Genomic DNA, 21,610 nt, shown 5'->3' with positions numbered 1-21,610 from the left:
TACAACCTATCGTAACAACAACATGACAACATGTGCGGATACTTGTATACGAGACAGCGGTGACTGACAGTCAGACTATTTCCTCGGGACAACAAGCATTTTTTATTCAATTTGATTAGTAATTGTGAAAAATATACACATTTAAAAAAAACAAATGTTCTGTTAAACCATTAATGGTAACATTAGCTAACCGGTGGTGTTCTTACTGTATATTTTTTGACTTGAAAAATGTATCTTTGTGCAGGTTAGAAACAGCCCCAGAATATACATATCTTGTTTACAGTTCAGTTCAACATATCCGAAAGAGAGCGGAAAGAAGCAAAGCTTATTTACTCCTACCACTTCTCCATATTGCATCAATTATTAATAAACTTGTTACTTCTTGTGCTCAAAATGAAAGGCTATGGACATCAGGCCCCCAGCGAAACTCGAGGAAAAAAAGGCAAAATACACCATTACCTTTGCAGGGGAACCCAACCCGACATCCCCGAACCCACCAAGCACTCATGGCCACACAACGCCCCAGACCAGCACCCCTGCACAACCTGACGGCCTTCAATGAGTAACCGAGCGATACAACCAACAAGGGTGTGATCCACAGATGGACCAATTAATTTTCCTCTTTAATTAGAATTGTCACCCAAACAATTAACTTCCTAATGCCATCTTGGCATCACATGACCAAGACGACACCCAGCAATGACCATCAGCACCCCGACTCAACAAGGCTCCAAACAGGATGCTCCTCGAGGGAAGCAATCGCAGAACCCTGCGGACCACACGGCGCCACTTAGGATCGTCGCCTTCCAGTCCACCAGGAAACAGACAGAATATGTATATCATAATACATAACACATCATCTGAAAATAGAGCAGCAAGTTTGAGACGTTATACTTCTGACCTCTTACCTGATATTGCCCATTTGCCAAATCAACAGTAATAGTGAGTCCCTCGTCCAACTCCTGAGTGGTCAAAATCTTAGAGCGCCATGTGGTCCCCATGTCCTGATCATTGACGTAAGTGAGTGGATGAGCATTTAGATTTAGCCTTAGGACTCGATCATTGGTGGTGTCCTCAACAGCATTGGGGATACAGTATCTGTTTATAGTGACAGTAAAAAATAAATAAATAGCATTATCATTTTGGCCTATTTAAAACAGACTGGAAATGATGAATATGAAATCGTTTACAATACTAAATGTTCAGCTATAAAAGCTCACTATTTTAATTGACCAAAGTAGCACTGTACCGTTCTACTAAAGGGTGCACCCTGGGGTGAGTGGGAGGGCAGCGACACTCAGACTGGGAATGCAGCTGTGGCAGGGCACCTGAATAAATCTCGACAATTTCCCTGTAGAAAAAATTAAAAAAGTATAGCTAAAAGGCAAGCAGAGTGAAATGTGATTTTTAAAAAAAAAAAAGTGACAGTGAATGAACTAACAGAAAAGCTAAATGAAATTACACTTATTTTCTACCAAAATTGCAGTTTAACCAAACAAGCCAGTGCCGCATTATGTTCATTGTGATTACCACAAATGTCTTTTTATCTTAGATAAACTCTTTTAGCACTTGTTAATGGGACTTTGCCAGTGATGTATAATTTATCTCTACTCAATCTTAAGCAAGGAAAGGTTTACTGTCTTCATGACATCCTATCCAAAAGAAACACTAATTGCCTTGTATTGAATTTCTAAGGAAAATCCTCTGGAAGCACTATGGATTTTAAGATACAAGGATTAGACTTTCCTTTCTTTCCTTCCACTGTTTATCACTCCAAACTACTCTTTCTGTCACCATCCTATCCATAGAATAGGTCATTTTCCTTCTCAAGCTTCCTACTCAGAGTCATTCAGAAAACCACCAATGTCTAACCACCTCACCTGTTGGTCAAAGTAGCAGGATAAAATCTAAAGTCCTGCATCCACCCCATGAACTGATTGGACCCTGGAGAGAAAGAACAAGTGGTAATTGGTTTGTACTGAAAGTATATAGTGAGAGGATTTCAAAGTATTTAGTAGATTATCTTGTTGGTTTCTTGATAACAACTACGGTAAGTGATATCTGCCTACACCTGCTCATATTGGTTAGGCTCATGATCCAAAGCTGACAAAGTGTGTACTTGGTGACACTAAATCATATGCAAAGTAGGTTTTCAGTGTTTCCCACGTGTTCCTTCATTTGTGGCGAGCCGCCACAAGTTGAAATTAAAAAATATTCTTATTTATCCTATTTTTTTTTAAGATTGCGATACAATAACATTTTACCTTTCAGGTGATAAACAGTATGTGCTTCCATTTCCTGCAATCATGTTTCACAATACATTGACTACGTTATTTGTTTTATAATTAGGAGTCTGAGGTTTGAGCAACTGGCTTTCGTAGTTAGTCAGCAGTTGCGTGGCGTGTGTGTTGCAGGAGACTCATTGAGAAGTACAAAGTTAGCGGGCAGTATTTGTTTCCACAGAGTTTGGTGAATACATACTGTATGTCTGTAAGTATAAATACACTTGGGATTTTAAATACATTTTGTTCCATTAAAATCTCATTTGATAAACATTTGTACAAGTTCACTTTGCTAATTTTCATTTGGCCTGGCAATGAGCTGGTCCATTGTACTTTAGCATTAATCTAGCGGCAATAGAGTCAACCTTTATCCGGTATAATTGTATGGCTTTTTTTTAGTTCATAAACTGTATTGTTGATTTAACATGATTCTGACAGGTATGTGCACTTCATATGTATTTTTAAAGTACTTTTTTGTGTGCTTAGTTTTACAGTAGCTTTATTGTGGAGACTATCAAACATTTTCAAGTTGTTTTTTTCATTTCCAATTTAAAAAGCTGTTTACATATTCAGCAAACTAAATTCCAACATTCATGGAGCGCAAAATAATATACCTGTATATCAATAAACCTGGGGTGTACAAAGTGCAACCTGTGCAACATTTTAGTAAGGAAATAAGCAGCAACAATTGAAAAATAGAGCAATATAATATAATATGAAAAAAATATGTTAACACAGATTTGTTTAAATCATACGTATAACTTTTTTTTAAGCCTTTTTATAGAAAAGCAAATTATGTGATGACGTCATATTGACACTCCCAACACACCCTTAGCCACACCCCCACTGCCATAAGTTTATAGGCAATCTGTGGGAAACACTGGTTTGTATAGTTCTTGACTTGTCATGCTATAAAAGAAAAGGACCTCCCCCAAACTGTCTTAGTAAAAAAAACTAAGATGTAATCTAACCCACAGCATCTTTCACGCAGACATTCCGCAAAATCTGTGCTTTTTACAGAAACCGGTGAAGCAGGACGTTTCTGTAACCGTCTGTGCGTTTACTCAAAGACACCGAATCTCGATATCAGATAGTTCTGTGCTATATAAAGACTGATATATTATATTATCATATATACACTATATTGCCAAAAGTATTTGGCCACCTGCCTTGACTGACTAATTCACTTGAAGTGCCATCCCATTCCTAACCCATAGGGTTCAATATGATGTCGGTCCACATTTTGCAGCTATTACAGCTTCAACTCTTCTGGGAAGGCTGTCCACAAGGTTGCGGAGTGTGTTTATAGGAATTTTCGACCATTCTTCCAAAAGCGCATTGGTGAGGTCACACACTGATGTTGGTCGAGAAGGCCTGGCTCTCAGTCTCCGTTCCAATTCAGCTCAAAGGTGTTCTATCGCGTTCTGGTCAGGACTCTGTGCAGGTCAGTCAAGTTCATCCACACCAGACTCTGTCATCCATGTCTTTATGGACCCTGCTCTGTGCACTGGTGCACAGTCATGTTGGAAGAGCAAGGGGCCCGCTCCAAACTGTTCCCACAAGGTTGGGAGCATGGAATTGTCCGAAATGTTTTAGTATCCTGGAGCATTCAAAGTTCCTTTCACTGGAACTAAGGGGCCAAGCCCAACTCCTGAAAAATAACCCCACACCATAATTCCTCCTCCACCAAATTTCACACTCGGCACAATGCAGTCCGAAATGTTCCGTTCTCCTGGCAACCTCCAAACCCAGACTCGTCTATCAGATTGCCAGATGGAAAAGCGTGATTCATCACTCCAGAGAACGCGTCTCCACTGCTCTAGAGTCCAGTGGCGACGTTCTTTACACCACTGCCTCGGACTTGGTGACGTATGGCTTAGCTGCAGCTGCTCAGCCATGGAAACCCAGTCCATGAAGCTCTCTGCGTACTGTACGTGGGCTAATTGGAGGGTCACATGAAGTTTGGAGCTCTGTAGCAACTGACTGTGCAGAAAGTGAGCGACCTCTTTGCACTATGCGCTTCAGCATCCGCTGACCCCTCTCTGTCAGTTTACGTGGCCTACCACTTCGTGGCTTCATTTTCTTACAATAAAGCCGACAGTTGACTTTGGAATATTTAGGAGCGAGGGAATTTCACGACTGGATTTGTTGCACAAGTGGCATCCTCTGACAGTTCCACACTGGAAATCACTGAGCTCCTGAGAGCGGCCCATTCTTTTACAAATGTTTGTAGAAACAGTCTCCATGCCTAAGTGCCTGATTTTATACACCTGTGGGCCAGGTGATTAGGACACCTGATTCTGATCATTTGGATGGTTGGACGAATACTTTTGGCAATATAGTGTATGTGACAATACATCATGACATTCATGCTAGCATTTGGTATGACGTACACAATACTTGCTACTTCAGAAGTTATTATTTTCAACACAAAAAGGGAGGGAAAACCAAGTCTCGGATAAACTTCACACTCCATTTTCAGTATTTTGTGATTTGCTTAAACACACGTGGCATTCTGCCTCTGTTAAAGCTTTGATTACTGGTTCGACGTTAGCCCCCATTCTATGTGTAAACAACTGAAACAATTAGAAACAGCAATTACAAAAAGTTGTTTTCTAAGGTCAGTGTGACCCCTGATTGATATATGAATAACTGAATAACAATGTTACTTTAGGGAGAGTTTTATCTTTACGCTTTACATATGAGAAAATCATGATTTTGAATATGAGAAGTTTCGTAAAGCTGAGATTAACACTTAACTCTAAACAAAACAATCTTATACTGTAAAAAACAGGCAGGAGTTAAGCACATATTGGGACCTTTCATGAAGCGTGCCGACTGATGCTAGGAAAAAAGGATGAGTTAGGGTATTACTGGACTGTGCACAAAAAACGACATCAAACTGATAAGTGAACACATCTCCACACACAAGCGTCCAAATTTGACAATGCTTGATGGAACATGAAAAACTTAAACACAAAAGGCAATGATGTTGGTCCAGAGAGTGTTTAGTGTCCAACAAAGTTCTGTCTAGTTTGAGAACAACTCTTAGAAAAGGGATAACGTCTCTAAGCATTGACAGAACCCTTGCCATGTCTAGCTTTGTCGAAGAGTGTGTGTTTAGCAGCTTTACTGTGTGTGTGCTCCAGCAAACTCCCAATATGAACGTATGCATGTGCATGCCCCTGTGTGCTCACATTTGCATTTGAGGAAGGCTTTGCCGCGTTTGGCTCGAGTACATTGTGCGACGATGAGCGTGTGTGTGTGTTAAGGTGGTTTGCGTGAGTCTAAAACTGAATGAGAGTGCGAGAGTGTTATGGGATCTAAGTGTGTTCGAACAGTGTGTGGTTGTGCAGCCTGAAGCTTTGGCTGAGGATTTCTTTAGCGCGTGGAAATGGGATTATGGCTTCCTCTGTAAAGTACTGTTTCTATTGTTACTGGGATGATGCAAGGTATAAGCCTTAATTCTCCCTTCTGTGCGTAGGTCTCCGTCTTCCAAACTCTGTTTCACTCATCCGTTGCATCGCTAAGTGGCTTCTTTGTTTTTTTATATTGCTGGAACCGTTGACAGCCGATACCAGCAACTTTGCGTGCATTTTTTGTGTAATTTGTATGCATTACGTTTTGATTATGCCTGTATTACATTTAAGTAGTAGTTGATAATTTTGAAACATTTGGTTACCTTTACTGACATCAAGTGGTGTTTGATACATTTGAGATAAATAGAAGTAGAACGAGAGGCCATAACTAACTTTTGGGAGAACAAGTTATTTATAACACCCTAATAAAGTTAAGTTCCTTTCATTTTACTCATCAGATGAAGATTTCTCCCACCAACAAGAAAACATGGTTGTTAATCAATACACCTGATCAGCATTTGCACAATCAATTCACTGATCAGAATTCTAGACACAGCCCCTAAGGGTTTGACGATCACCTCGCCACGCACAAGCACACACGCACACGCACGCACACGCAGCCAATCACTTGTATTGATCACAAGCTCTGATGTGATCTTCAGCTTATCAGATGCTACCTGCAGTGAACCAGGGATCAATGCCTGATAAACGAGAAGAAAAACACCCGTTTATCACTCTGAAGATGAACGGATATCATTTTTCTCTCAATTTCTCTGCTATTGACTCTGAGATGGCTCCCAGGCACCACCAATCAATCTCAAATGTGTTGTTGAATGAGGAGTGGGCAAAAAGGTGGTTTAATCATTGACACAATATTAAGAAACACAGACAAGATACACTAAGAAGTGTGATTTTTGTTCTATCTGCAGAGGAAACAAAATTCAATGGCCTATTCTAGGGATGTGATTTTTGGGCACTTTGGCTGTTTCTGCGCATTGTAAGTAAGGATTGATAACCCATATCTAGACTGAAAGTATCGAGCGTAACAGAAGGAAAACAAAATAATTAATGTTTTAATCGGTTAAGTTCTGATTATTTGATGCTGAGAGCGGGTTGTACAATTGTCACGGTCTGTGTGTAAAACAATCATTCTTACCTTTGGAGCCGAGGCCAACACTCATGCTACTGTCCTCATTGCTATCACGCAGTCTGGTGGTCAGGGATTGTGTCTCGGAAGGTGTGCCGTCGTCCTCCAGCCCATTTAGAAACAGACTGACCTGTCTGTCATGAACCTACCGTAGAATTCAGATAGAGTAAGACATGTTGTCCAGCAAAAATATCTTCATGGCTTTTGTCACAGGTTTTTACAGCTTAAGCATCTTACACAAGCAATGTGGTGCGAGCACTAGTAAAAGCAATAACAGACTACCATTACAAATTAACGCTAGGGGTGTAACCATACATACATCAACGTTGTATCAGAATTTTTCAGTGCGAAAATGTTTCACTTTGCATGCCACTTGATTCCCTGGTGTCCTTTTTTGCGGTTTCTAATTTGGCTTTCTGTTTCCTTAGTTACTGAAGATTGGCGGAGTTACGACCCACGCCTGTTCCCATCACAAAGCGTCCCCTTATTTAAGGTGGAGGCTAGCGACAGGAAGACGTGGGATTGTTTGCTACTTTGGAGCATGTCCTTCATCTTCCCTTCTCTTCCTCGGAAGTCTCACTGCTAAGAATTCAGTTAGTTCAGACCTGGGCATTCTGTGTCCGGCCCGTGTGAGGCCAATAATAAATTACAAAATACATTTTAAAAAGTATCTATGTCGAGTGTGCAATACAACGGTGCTGCTTTTGTTTTGAAAAGCGTTATTTGTATTACTTCCGTGTGGACGTATGCGCATGTGTGATTGTGAGTGAATGTGAACAGCGGCAATCACAAATTACAAAATAAAGTTTAAAAAACATCTATGTCGTGCGTGCAATACAACTGTGCTGCTTTTATTTTGAAAATTGTTATTTATGGGCGTATGTGTAACCTGTGAGTGAAGGTGCACAGCGACAAGTGATGACTCGCTAAAAAAAGAAAAGTTGATGACGAATGCCGTGTTTCCAACAAGACATGAACTGCCAAGTATTTCTTTACAGAAATTAAAGGTAAAGCCGTGTGCTTAATTTGTGGTACACAGGTTGCTGTGTTTAAGAATATAATTTGAATCGCCACTACACGACGAAGCACAAGGAAAAATACCGGAATCTGTCTGGTGAAGCGCGCGCAAGGGAGGCTGATGCGTTGATGGTAAAACTGCAAACCCAACAAGGACTTTTTGCCATATTTCACACCCCCAGAGATGCAGCTGCCAGGACAAGTTTCGTCATTTCTCACAAAATCGCCAGAAAAAGTAAGCCGTTTTCTGACGGAGAGTTTATTAAGGAGTGCTTATTGGACTCTGTTGCGCTGATATGCCCAGAGACTTTGACTGTTTTTCGCTGGCTTTGGATGAGAGCTGTGATGTACGTGACACCGCCCAGCTGCTCATCTTCTTACGTGGGATAACTGCTGACATTCAAATCACGGAGGAGCTGGCAGCAATGCAGTCAATTAAAGAGACAACCACAGGTAAAGACTTGTTCACATAGGTAAATGCGTGTTTGGACATGTTAGGACTGAAATGGGACAAGCTGGCAGGTGTGACAATCCAATCCAATCCACTTTATTTATATAACACATTTAAACAACAAAATGTTTCCAAAGTGCTGCACAACAATATTAAAAACAATATTCAAATATTATCCTTAGCTCCACCAATGACTGAATAAAAACAAAAAATAATTACATATAAAAACAATATAAAATAAATATGATTAAAACGACTTTTAACAACAGATGGTTGTCCAAATCTGACGGGGAAAAATGTTGGATAATGCAGGATAAACTTTCAATTAACCGTGTGCAGAAATTGACATTTTTGCATTGTATTATAAATCAGGAAGTGTTGTGTAAGACAGTGTTAAATCTGCTTTTTTATAAAGTTAAGTTTGGTTAAATTAAATTATTATTATTATTATTAATTATTATTATTATCTTACGGTATATCAAAAATAACATTGAGCAAAATTTAATTGAAATATTGTCGGTGTGGCCCTCCAGCAGTGCTCGGGTTGCTTATGCGGCCCCCGGTAAAAATTAATTGCCCACCCCTGAGTTAGTTGTTAATACTATAGTTGTCAAGGCCAGGGCGCATTCAAATGCGTCCTCATCTTTGCGCTCTGCTTGCCGTACCTCGGGACGCGCCCATGGCCGCGTCACACTCACATGCCGGCAAGGCTGTGGGCGATCAGCAATCAGCGCACCTGGACCTGATGAGAGGGAGCTGAATAAAGGACCAGTGGACCCAAGGATCCTCGCGGGAACTTAGTTCTCAATGGTGGACAGTAAGCCTACTTTCGCTTTATGCTTTCTGTCTTTCTCTGCGTTTTCCCTCCGTGCCTGACGTCCTTGTTTGTTCCCCCCTCAGTTCCTTCCCGAGTCTTAGCTCTTGGACATCTTCCGTGTTTTGCCTTCCTCAATCCTCGACCCTCGCTCTGGACACGGACCTGGTCTCTTCTCTCCTGCCTTGGATCATCTGCCTGCCCCACGGACTGCCTTGTTCATTCGCTCTCGACAACACTTGGTAACACATACTTCAGTTAACCTTACACATAGCCTCACACACACACACTCTTGGGTTTAGACACACACACCATTCTATAGTTTATTTGGTTAGTATTGTTTAGTTTATAGTATTGTTGGTTGTTATATATTTATTAATATATATATATATATATATATATATATATATATATATATATATATATATATATATATATATATATATATATATATATATATATATATATATATATATACATAGAACTATACCGCCCCTGGTGTCTTTGCCGTCATCTCCCCTCTGTAACCATAACAATAGTCTTGTATAAATCCTAGTGGCTTCGCCCAGGTTCTCCTCTTAATTTTTGTTACTTGTAAGAGTAATTCTATTTTTGCCAATACCCTTATTTTGATTTTCCTTTTTGTCGCTCTCCGGCTGAGCCCTCTGTGAAGAACTTTTTCTGTGCATATAGTGTCACGGCAGACATTAAAAAAGGCAGTTGACTGCATCCTGGGTCCAAACTCAAATCAGGACCTAACAGAAACCTTCGGTTTGGTATAAGTCCCAATTGATAAACAATAAATTGAGGGAGAGGAAGGCTGCCCCACGTCCGGCGTTATCTACTCATCAAACGATGCAGCCCACTGCCTTGCTTTTAGTTACCAGGAATCATGGCTAATCCGAACTGCTCAGATGACCAGACACAGTTGGAAACACCTGTGGTTTTCTTTTTTCTATGTGTTACTAATTAGATTGGAGCGTGTAAGTGTAGTTCTGAACATACGTAGAGCACTATGATTTACGCCTTAAAGCCGCGGACGGAATCACGGAATTTGTCAGTAAAACAATCTATTGTTGAACGCAGAATTACCACAGAAATGTACATAATGTGACTGAAAGTATGTCATAGTAAGGAGAAGGAACGTTTGTCTGGGGGAATTATGTTTCCACGGACGGCTCATACGTCCCCGAAAATCTCATCCGCCCCACCATCCTGAAGTAAACCATGTCGAATGGCTACTTGAAACAACAGCTAAGTCTGCAAACAAACTACAAAGCTAATCCAGTCAAGACAACCCACACATCTCGTCTGCTTGGGTTGTTGTGGATGAGACCACCAATGTCAGGGATTGTAGCGTTATAAACATTGTCTTTTGTAATTTAATGATTGAACATGACAGCTTCTAATATTAGCTGATACTTATAATACAGTGGAACCTCGATTTACGAAACTCACTATTTATTCGGTATACAGACTTTTAGATTCAGCCAAATATGCCTCAGTGTGCAAACCATGTTTCTGTGTACAAAATGGCTGCCGGCAGGACAGCTCGTATTGAAATAGATTGAGGAAGCAGCCTTCCTACCAAAGCAAGTTTTTAATTGTGATGACAACTGAATTTTCTGGGAAAAGATGCCTAAGCGGAGAACACTACCTCTTGTTCAGCGTTACTTCTTTCAAGTGCTCACACACGCACAAGTACACAGGGCCCTTCTACCCGGCCCCTCGGATCATTTCTCTCCCTCTGTCTGCTCATTTCTCTCGCTGTGAGGAGAAACTCACGAGAGGAATTTGCCAAAGTTAATCAGAATCAGCTTTATGTACTGTAAATGGAATTTACCTTTTACATTTTTTATTATTGCAGCAATATGGTTGTTAAAGTTAAGGAATTGTGTAGTTTCTGATCGTTTGTGAGTGCACCAAAGGGATTTGTGTGTGTGTGCACGTGTTAGCCAGAGCAGCGCATAAAGAACAGCAGCTTTTGCCATGTTAATACAGAGATAGTTAATTTATTACCTTCTTATTATGTTTGTTTGGTATACAATACTGTATAGCACTTTATATTGTGTTCAAAGTGTACAAATCCTAACTAAAATAGGATTTTTTTGTATAGACTGGAACCCATTATTTTTATTTACAAAAATTAGTTTCACTATACGAATTTTTTTATTTAAAAACCCTGTTCACGAACCAATTTAGTTCATAAATGGAGGTTCCATTGTTCTAACACTGTAACCGAGTGCCTGGCGAAAATGTACACTGACATAGTGCAAGCTTAATGTATAGACTGCCACAGCCATAATTTAAGAGGCACTTTTTTTTTTCTCAACACAACCTCATTCCACTCAAATACTGTACATAGTAGCTGTGAAGAGCTCACTAGCAGCACACTAACAGTGCTTTATGCAACATCCGGTCTGACTGAGGTAACAAAATGTTAAAGATGGCCACTGCCTGGCACATCTCCTCTAAGGCGGTGTACTTCGACCGGCTCTGGGTCACTTGAAAAGACTCAGGACTTCGGCTGCGAGCGGTCGGGGTCCAAACCTCCAATGTCGAGGCAACCGCTTTACGCGTTCCAGCTTCTCCCGCCAGAGCTCATCGGCTTCAGCGCCGCGGACTGAGTGCTTGCCACGCCCTTTTGTCCCAGCAAGTTGGGAAATGGCCACCTCGCTCTGTGCGTGGTCAGTAACACATCCAACATGTCAGGTCATTCGTGGAGACATCACTCCAGTTTGTTAAATGACTGCTTTGTCCTAAGAAAGCGAAGACAAAGCTTTGTCTCACCACAGCTTTTAGACAACCTCATAGTGGTGACGTGGACTGGGCAATAACTCTAACAAAAGTACAAAAGACATTGCTGGCAACCACGGCGAAACCTACATTAGAACACCTCCAACTTTGCAGCCTTGCTGTAGCTGTGATAGTGGTTTGACAATTTCAGTGCATGGTAAAAACACTCGAGCCAGAATATCCTCATGTTTGTTTTGTTTTTGTTGTGGATTAAACGAAGGAAAAAAGTACTGATAAAGCTTGTGCTTCACTTCATGTTGACGGTATATAATGTGGTTATAAACATAGTACAGTTAAATTTTTTGTTGACAGTAATTCAAGAGGCAGAGCTTAAAGATATTTTTGTAAGGCTCACAACTGATGAATGGTAATGGTAGATTATTGGAATATATGGTATTCTGCGGCGTTAAAAAGAATAATGTACGCTAAACCGAACCGAAAACCGAGACGAACAAAACCATGAAATGCGAGCCGTGGATTTTGTGAACCATTCCAACCATAATTGCCAACCCTCCCGAATTTTCCAGGAGACTCCAGAATTTCAGTGCCTCTCCCGAAAATCTCCCGGGACAACCATTCTCCCGAATTTCTCCCGATTTCCAGCCGGACTTAAGGCACGCCCCCTCCAGGTCTGTGCAGACCTGAGTGAGGACAGCCTGTCGTCACGTCCTCTTGCCAAGGGTTTACGTTGTATTGCGCACCCTGACGGCAGGTGTGGGAGTCGGTTCTGAAGTATGAAGTAAAGAGACGTAACTTTGTCACCTCGCCTGGTTATTGACTCCAACCCAGAATATTACACTGCCCATACCTACGCTTCTTCAAAGGCTTTGCTACTGGCTGAAAATCATTGCACTTTCAAATACAACAATGAGTAGAGAGGAGTGTTATGTGTGTATACAGGTATGTGTAAATAAATGAACACTGAAATTCAAGTATTTATTTTATTTATATGTATATATATATATATATATATATATATATATATAATAAAATACATATATATATAGATATATATATATATATAAATACATATATATATATATTCATACATACATATATATATATATACATATACATATATATTTATATACATACATATATATATATATACACACACACATATTGTCAAGACTTGATCTTGGTTGTTTGCTTTTCCGGGATGCAGCGGAAAGTTGGCACGGGCGAGACGGGAACCAAGGTACATGATTTATTTATTAACTATAAATACAAAAAAAAAGGATCAAACAAAAAGCGCGCACAGTAGCGGAGAATAAACTATGAACAATTAAACAAAAACATTAACTGTGGCTTGACAAACAAAAACTTACTTGGCATGGAACCGGCATGAAAAAAGAGTTAGAGGCATGAACAGAGCATAAATGTGTTGTGAGGTCGTCAGGCCGAACAACAGAAAATTAATTAACTTAAATACTATGGACATGATTAACGAAAACAGGTGCGTGACTCAAGACGTGAAACAGGTGCGTGACGTGACAGGTGAAAACTAATGGTTGCTATGGTGACCAGACAAGGGAGTGAAAAGACAGAAACTAAACAAAACATGACTTAAAACAAAACATGATAATACAGACATGACAGAGCCCCTCCCTTAAGGACAGATACCAGATGTCCAAGAAAAAACTTAACAAAAGTCATGGGAGGGCGGGAGGGGGACATGGCGGTGGGTCGCCAGCCCAAGTGGCCCCGAATCCACCGAGGCAAAGTCAAGTGGCGGCGGCGAGTGGAACGCCGCTGCAGCAGGCGAGGCGGGCGCCCAGGGATTGGCCACATTCGTGGCCGACTGGGAGGTGGGCGCACTTGGCGTGGCGGGCGACCAGGTAGCGGCCATATCCGTAGCCGACGAGGAGGCAGGCGCGTCGTCAACTTGGCAGGCGTGGCAGCTCGGCGTGGCAAGTCAGGCGGCGAAGCTCGGCGTGACGCGTCCAGCGGCGAAGCTCGGCGTGACGCGTCCAGCGGCGAAGCTCGGCGTGGGTCTTGGTCTTGGTGTGGGTCTTGGCATGGCGGGTCTTGGTCTTGGTGTGGGTCTTGGTATGGCGAGTCTTGGTATGGCGAGTCTTGGTCTTGGCATGGCGAGTCTTGGTCTTGGCATGGCGAGTCTTGGTCTTGGCAAGGCGAGTCTTGGTCTTGGCATGGCGAGTCTTGGTCTTGGCATGGCGTGTCTTGGTCTTGGCATGGCGTGTCTTGGTCTTGGCATGGCGTGTCTTGGCTTAGCGGGTCTTGGTCTTGGTTTGGCGGGTCTTGGTCTTGGTCTTGGCATGGCGTGTCTTGGTCTTGGCATGGCGTGTCTTGGTCTTGGCCTTGGCTTAGCGGGTCTTGGTCTTGGTCTTGGCATGGCGGGTCTTGGTCTTGGTCTTGGCATGGCGGGTCTTGGTCTTGGCGTGGAGGGTCTTGGTCTTGGACTTGTTGAGCTGGTACCGGAGTTTGGCGTCGTGGAGCTGGTACCGGAGTTTGGCGTCGTGGAGCTGGTACCGGAGCTTGGCGTCGTGGAGCTGGTACCGGAGCTTGGCGTCGTGGAGCTGGTACCGGAGCTTGGCGTCGTGGAGCTGGTACCGGAGCTTGGCGTCGTGGAGCTGGTACCGGAGCTTGGCATCGTGGAGCTGGTTCCGGAGCTTGGCATCGTGGAGCTGGTTCCGGAGCTTGGCGTCGTGGAGCTGGTACCGGAGCTTGGCGTCGTGGAGCTGGTACCGGAGCTTGGCGAGGAACTTGGCGTGGTGGAGCTGGTGCTAGACTTGGTGCGGCGACAGGTGCTAGCCTTGGTGCAGGTGGAGGTGGCCTAGCTGGGGGTTGCGGCTTGGCAGGTCGGAAGACTGGTGAGGGCGGTCGTGCCGGAGGCTGTGGCTTGACATGTCGGTAGACTGGTGGTGGCGGCCGTGAGGGAGGCTGTGGCTTGGCATGGTGATGCCGAGCCACCCCACCAACACAGCTCCCGACCCCAGCCCCCCCCTCAAGGGGCGGATACCAGACGCGCTCCCTGCGGTCTGGAACTCTCTGTAGGGGTGGGCGGGGGAGGGCAGAAATGTCCCCTTTATTTTGGCCACAATATTTTTCTTTTTCCCCCACCTGGGGTTATGTGGGTGGGAAAAAAGAAAAAAATTGTGACGGGGGCGGGACTTGAGTCTTGGGGGGAGGGGCATGAGTCTTGGGGGGCGGGGCATGAAATTGGGATGGCTGTGACTGACTAGACCTGATTTCTAAAAACATGTTTTGATAATGTTTTATCAAAGACATGGCGTTAGAGTTTTTAGCTGGAGGCGGGTGATTTAACGAAAAAGTATTGAAACAAAAATCCTGGTCTGTGATGTCATCATGGGGAAGCCGGGCAGACTGCTGCTTGCTTCCGCCCGGAGGGGGCGGGGCTTGTGGGAGCGGCGTGTCCTGCTGGCTCGAGGAAGTTTTTCCCCGTCCTTGGCGACGTTTCCGGGACGGGAGCGACGCGCCGATCGGCACCAGCTTGCCTTCATTCCCCCACATCATCCCCCTGCGCTCCCTGGGGGAGAAGCGCAGCGTCTCTGCCTCCATGGCGCGCAGCACCTCCCAAGAAGCTTCATCCGCATTGTCCAACTCGGCCAACTTACTTGCGGAAAAGCGGGTCTGCTGACGACCTACTGTCAAAACTTGATCTTGGTTGTTTGCTTTTCCGGGATGCAGCGGAAAGTTGGCACGGGCGAGACGGGAACCAAGGTACATGATTTATTTATTAACTATAAATACAAAAAAAAAGGATCAAACAAAAAGCGCGCACAGTGGCGGAGAATAAACTATGAACAATTAAACAAAAACATTAACTGTGGCTTGACAAACAAAAACTTACTTGGCATGGAACCGGCATGAAAAAAGAGTTAGAGGCATGAACAGAGCATAAATGTGTTGTGAGGTCGTCAGGCCGAACAACAGAAAATTAATTAACTTAAATACTATGGACATGATTAACAAAAACAGGTGCGTGACTCAAGACGTGAAACAGGTGCGTGACGTGACAGGTGAAAACTAATGGTTGCTATGGTGACCAGACAAGGGAGTGAAAAGACAGAAACTAAACAAAACATGACTTAAAACAAAACATGATAATACAGACATGACACATATATACATATGTACATATATATATATACATATACATATATATACAGTATATATATATATATATATATATATATATATACTGTATATATATATATACTGTATATATACTGTATATATATATATATAGCTAGAATTCACTGAAAGTAAATTATCTATTTCCATCCATCCATCCATTTTCTACCGCTTATTCCCTTTGGGGTCGCGGGGGGCGCTGGAGCCTATCTCAGCTACTGTCAAGTTATGTTTTGTTTGTTTGTTTTCTCCCCTAACTTGAAAAGGGTTTGACTTTTTGACCAGGGGTTACACTGGGACTTCACTCTTTGTTTTAATCCAATGATAAGACAAATCTCTGTTTATCCGTTTATTTTGGACTTGATTGTCTCTTTTTTTCATTGAATAGTTTTAAGGTGAAAAACCTTTGGAAAAGGGTGGACAAATACAAAAGCAATTAGGGACCAATATAAACAAATTACAATAAACCATTTTTTAAAGTAAAAGTGTTTCCAAAAGTACATATAGTGACCTTTAACAGCTTGTATTTGGCATTTATACATTTAACAACCACTTATAAATAAATTCAACACATCAAATCAAAAAACATCAAAATAATATAAGTCATCTCACCGTCAGCCACCCTGGTCTCTTTAAACAGTTGTCTCTATTGTATTTGGCAAAATCTCCTCGAGCAGTGTTTGTTGGCCTGAAGTCTGAGCTGGAGCTGCAGACTTAAAAAGAGTGGATTTGATTGCTTCAGGTGAGAGCCTTCCTGATTACTGATGTTCTTCAGCTGTTTGGGAAATGTTGTCTGTAATTCCAGTGCTGTCCTCTGGGGAGAAATGGGAGCCAAACTCAATTGGACATGAGGCCCTTCTGTTTGGGTGAAGGCTTTGGCCTTGTGTAGAGTTTGCCAAAACACCTCCCACTCGATCTTTCCATGGATACATCGGGAAGATCGCTGACTGTAGGCAAACTAAGTGCACGTGATTGGTTTTGGTGATTGTGCCAAGATCTTCTATTCCTGTTCCTCAGCAGGTAGTAGGACAACCAACCGTCTTACGTCTCTGTGCAGAACGGTGGCTTGAAGCTTTTCCTTTCTGCTGCTTGAATTGGGATGGCTGGTCTTTGCCTTTGGGGCTTTTGTCAGGGGGACACAGTAGCTTGGGAAAACCCGGATGTGGACATCCCTCACAATGCCCTTGTTGTCTGGATTGGTGCTGACAACTCTGCCAAGCTTGAAGTGACTTCTTAGTGCGTTCTGGTCGCATAACCAGACAATGTCTCCCACAGTGACATTTCTTTCAGTGGTATGCCACTTGCTTCGGACAACGAGATGGGGACCTGCGAGTTGACTCCAAGATTTCCAGAATTTGGTTACCTCTTCCTGCATTTCCCTTAGCCTTTTGTAGGGGTAACTGGAAAAGTCAAATGTTTTGGGGTCTCCACTTTGAGATGCTCGACCAAGCAGGAGGCTGTTTGGTGTGACATATTGGATACAGTTTTCCCGACTTTGAACTCTGGCATCAATCGGGCGCTCGTTTGCGAGGTTTGCTGCAGTGTAGAGGGCTGTCTGGAACTCTGAGAAGCTGAGCCCGGACTCCTTACCAAGACTCTGGAGTGCCCTCTTTACAACACGTACAGCGGCTTCCGCTGCACCGTTCCTGTGCGGTGAGTCAGCTGGGTGAATTTTCCATATCCACTTTGTTCTATTCTTGGCTGCATTGTCTTCCAGCACTGTTTGATCCAGGCCATCCAAGTATTTGTACAGTTCCTCCAGGATAGGTTTTGCTCCAATGAAATTGGTACCTGGATCAGACCAGATCTTTCTTGGATGCCCCCTGAGAGCTGTAAACCGTTGGTAAGCCATCAGAAATCTGTCTGTTGATGGTGTGTTCACCAGTTCCGTGTTGATAGCTCTGCTGGCCATGCAACAAAAGACAACTCCCCAGACTTTGAGTGTTACCCTTTTCTTGACATCATCTCGTACTTGGTATGGTCCGAAAAGGTCTAGTGTTGTAAACTCAAAAGGTGCAGCAGGCTCTGTCCTCTCTGATGGCAAGTCACACATCACTTGTCGGCACTTACTTGCTCTTGACTTCCTGCAGGTTATGCAGCCATCAACAACCTTTTGAGCAATTCTTCTGCCCCTTATTACCCATGCTTTCATCCTCATCCTGAGCAGTGTGCCAGCCACTCCATCATGGCTCTCGTTGTGCGCCTCTCGGGCCAACAGTGTAGACACCCAGGCATCATAGGGTAGGAGTGGGACACAGCAGTGGTCATCTTTGAATGCTTGCACTCGGCCACCACAGACCAACAGTCCAGAGTCCTGGTCTTTGTAGACCACCAGCCTGTCAGTAGTTGAATTTGGGAAGATTGTGCCCTCTTGTGCTGCAAGAAAAATGTCTCTCAGGGCATCTTTCCTTTCTTCCACAGAGATGGCTCCTCTGGAGGAGACTGCCTCCCACTTTGGGCCATGCAAGGCCTGCACTTGTTGACGGAACCTTTTTGCTGCCCTCCAGACCATTGCAACTGTTTTGACCAGTCTGGTCAGGACACTGAACCGTTTGACATCCACAAGGCTTTGAACAATTTACCCTCCTGGTCTCTGTTCTGTTTGGATTTGGTTTATATTGTGTTCGGGCACTTTTCCCAGGAATTGTTTCTGAGCTCGGGCCCTTGTCAACACAGCAGCAAATGCCTTTCTCTGCAACTTGTTGATGCTCTCTCTGGCGGTGGTTGCTAGTTCCTTAGCAGATTTGGTTGGCCACTCACTTTCTGGCAGACTCAAGAACTCGGGTCCATTTTGCTACTCTGAATGTTCATCCAGATCTTGAGGGCCTGCTCCTCTGGTGATGACATCTGCAATGTTTTGTGACCCAGGGATCCACAACCAGTCTTGTACTGCTGTGCTGCTTTGAATCTCTCCGATCCGGTTGGCAAATAATGTTTGATAGCCATAGCTTTCTCGCTGTATTGCACCGAGGACTGTTTGACTGTCAACAAAGTGAAACCACTTTCTGACTTGGATTTGGCCGTGCAGTTCGAAGAACTTCCTGAGTCGTGAGGCAAACACTGCTCCACACATTTCTGCTTTGACAGCATCACCTTTGTGGTCCAAGGGAGTTAGCTTTGCTTTGGATTCAACCAGTCTGATGATGGGACCCAGGTCTGTGATCCATCTCAGGTACATCACCGCTCCGTAAGCATGCTCACTTCCATCAGAGAATGTGATCGCTGAGGGTGGTTCAATACTGAAGCATTTGGGGGTTAGAGCCCTGGTGAACAGGATCTTGCTGAGTTGATGGTACTCCTCGAACAGATTGATTGCATCACCTCTGAGTTCATCTGAGAGTGCAATGTCCCACGTGTCTTTGACTGGACGGCTATCAGCCTTTGCCTCTTGAAACGCCCTCCGCACCAGAATAGCTCCCTTCTGCTTGGCAGGAGTTACAAGGCCAACTGGGTCGTACAGTCCTGACACTTGACTGAGAAGTTCTCTTCTGGTCAAAGGGTTGGGTGTCATGGCTCTGATTTCCTCTTGCAGAAGGTCTTCACCCAGCCGCATTTTTTGCTTCCTCTTTGAAAAGTTGATTCCGATTCTGACATGGAGCTTATCTTCCTCGACTCTGTAGCCCAGACCGAGTGCCTTGTTGTCATCATCGCTCATCTGGTTTGGTAAGATAATGGTCTTTTTCATTGTCCTTTCCTCTTCAGAGCGCTCCTTCCTCCCACTTTGCCCAGTGAAGACCCATGGCTTCAACTCAAACCCCCCGGCCTTCAGGATCCTCTCCAAGTTGGCTGTGATGATGTTTAGCTGGTCAAGGTTGTTGTGGGAAGTGAGGATGTCATCAACATAGCTGTCGTTGTGAAGCACTCGACGCTCCTCTTTAAGATGGGCAAAGAGAGGGAGGTTTGCAGTTTCACGCATTGCCAGCTGCGCTATGCACCCTGCTGGTTTGTCTCCTATGTTCACTCTTGTTATTGCGTATTCCTCCAGGTCCTCATTCTCTGCATCTCGCCAGAGGAACCTGTGAAGGTGCACTTCTTGGTCTTCCAGCCAGATTGAGTTATACATCTTTTTGATGTCACCCAGCGCAGCATGTGCTCCACTTCTGAATCGGAGAAGCACAGCTCGAATCTGGTTGAGGACGTCAGGGCCTTTCATCAGCAGGTCATTCATGCTGACGCCTCTGCACTTTTGACTGCTGTTCCAGACAATTCTCACTGGAGTTGTGACTGAGTGTGGGTTAGGAGCAATGAGATGACTGAGATACCAAACGGGTCCATCCCACTTGGTGATGGTGTCTTTGGGTAGTTTGATGGCTGCTTGTCGATCAATCATGTCATGCACTTGTGCAGCATATGCCACCTTCCACTCAGGTGTTTTGGCAAGTTGCTTTTCCGTTCTCAGGAATGTGGCCTCAACTGTTTTTCTATTATTTGGTAGTGACATGGGGTCCTCCACCCAAGGATACCTGGCATGCCAATGTGGCTCTTTGCTGTGGTTGTCCTCCGTGACATAGGTGAGGCCACTCTTTACCACCTCAAGCTCTCGCTCCTCTGCAAGAGTCATTTCTTTGCCGCCTGGTTGACATTTTCCACAGCGGCATCCTCCACACTTCGGGTCACATGCTGCACCAATACTGTCCCATTTCCACCAGTCTAGGAAGTCCCGGTTGGTGGTTGAAGTGTTTGACCTCCGGAACTTGGCGTGAACCTGAGTGTTGGGAGGTTTTTTACAAGCTGGGCCAGTGAGTTCTTCATACCTCAAAGCAGCAGTCCTCATTGATCTCGCAAAGTGTGTTTTGGACATGTGGGCGGAAACGGTGAGGTCTTCAAAGAGTTCAGGATGAGAGCCTCCAACTGTCATTCCCAGTGGCCCGTCCCACAGTACAAGGTCTCCGATACCTCTGATCCGCTGAGGTGGTAGCTGGCCCTCTCTGTGACTTATGAGCAAACTGACTTCATCGGGTCTTGTCAGAGCTCCAAGTGGGATATCCGGAAATAATTTCTGCAGCCGTTTGGAGTCCACACTTTTATGGATGTCTACAATGCAGTCCAGACCATAACAGACCAATTGATGAGATTTCATAGTGCCTTTTGGAGTCTTCACTCTGATCTTCAAGAGGTACCGCTTTGTTTCCACAATGGTCTTCATTCCTCCGACACCATGTACAATGAGTGTGATGTCTTCGCTCCTGAGGTTCAGTTTGTCTGCAGCCTTGTGGGTGATGTAATTGGTGTCGGACGCCAGGTCGATCAGTGTTCCAATCTTTTCTCCAGCGTTTGCGGTGACCTCCAATAACATCATCATTACTGGCAGTTCTTGCAATCCACTTTCAGCTAAAAGTCCTGATTTAACTTTTGTGGTGTTGAACGTCTTGGATGCAGCATTGGAGAACGCATCATGAAACTGCCTTGCCAGCTCTGGGGAAAGCTTCTTGACAAAGTTCTCTTGTTCTTCTGTGTATGTTCTCCTGCTTTTGCCATCCATTGAGCCAGGTTTGCTCTTTTTCTGTGCCGAGCTGCTTTTCTTGTTTGGACAGAGGTAGAAATGATGCTCAGGTGCATGTTCATCCTTGCAGGCATGGTTGGTGCATAGGAAATCATCTTTGCAGTCTGAACTGTCATCATGGACTT

The 21,610-nt window shown here is 43.9% G+C and overlaps 1 protein-coding gene across 1 annotated transcript in view; it reads right to left on the bottom strand.

Moving 5' to 3' along the window:
* Window positions 1-21,610, bottom strand: part of ush2a (Usher syndrome 2A (autosomal recessive, mild)) — a 363,320-nt gene that overhangs the window by 309,345 nt on the left and 32,365 nt on the right. Inside the window, exons 6-9 of the mRNA XM_061964341.2 lie at window positions 6,798-6,933; window positions 1,881-1,944; window positions 1,250-1,351; window positions 909-1,098 (exon numbers count right to left, since the gene is read on the bottom strand). Coding sequence (XP_061820325.2) covers window positions 909-1,098; window positions 1,250-1,351; window positions 1,881-1,944; window positions 6,798-6,933 — 492 coding nt within the window. The remainder of the gene's footprint in view (window positions 1-908; window positions 1,099-1,249; window positions 1,352-1,880; window positions 1,945-6,797; window positions 6,934-21,610) is intronic.

Source organism: Nerophis lumbriciformis, linkage group LG06 (genome assembly GCF_033978685.3).
Source record: "Nerophis lumbriciformis linkage group LG06, RoL_Nlum_v2.1, whole genome shotgun sequence".
NCBI classification, from domain to species: domain Eukaryota; kingdom Metazoa; phylum Chordata; class Actinopteri; order Syngnathiformes; family Syngnathidae; genus Nerophis; species Nerophis lumbriciformis.
The sequence above is the reverse complement of the archived record's forward strand: the minus strand, read 5'-3'. Positions and strand labels throughout refer to the sequence as shown.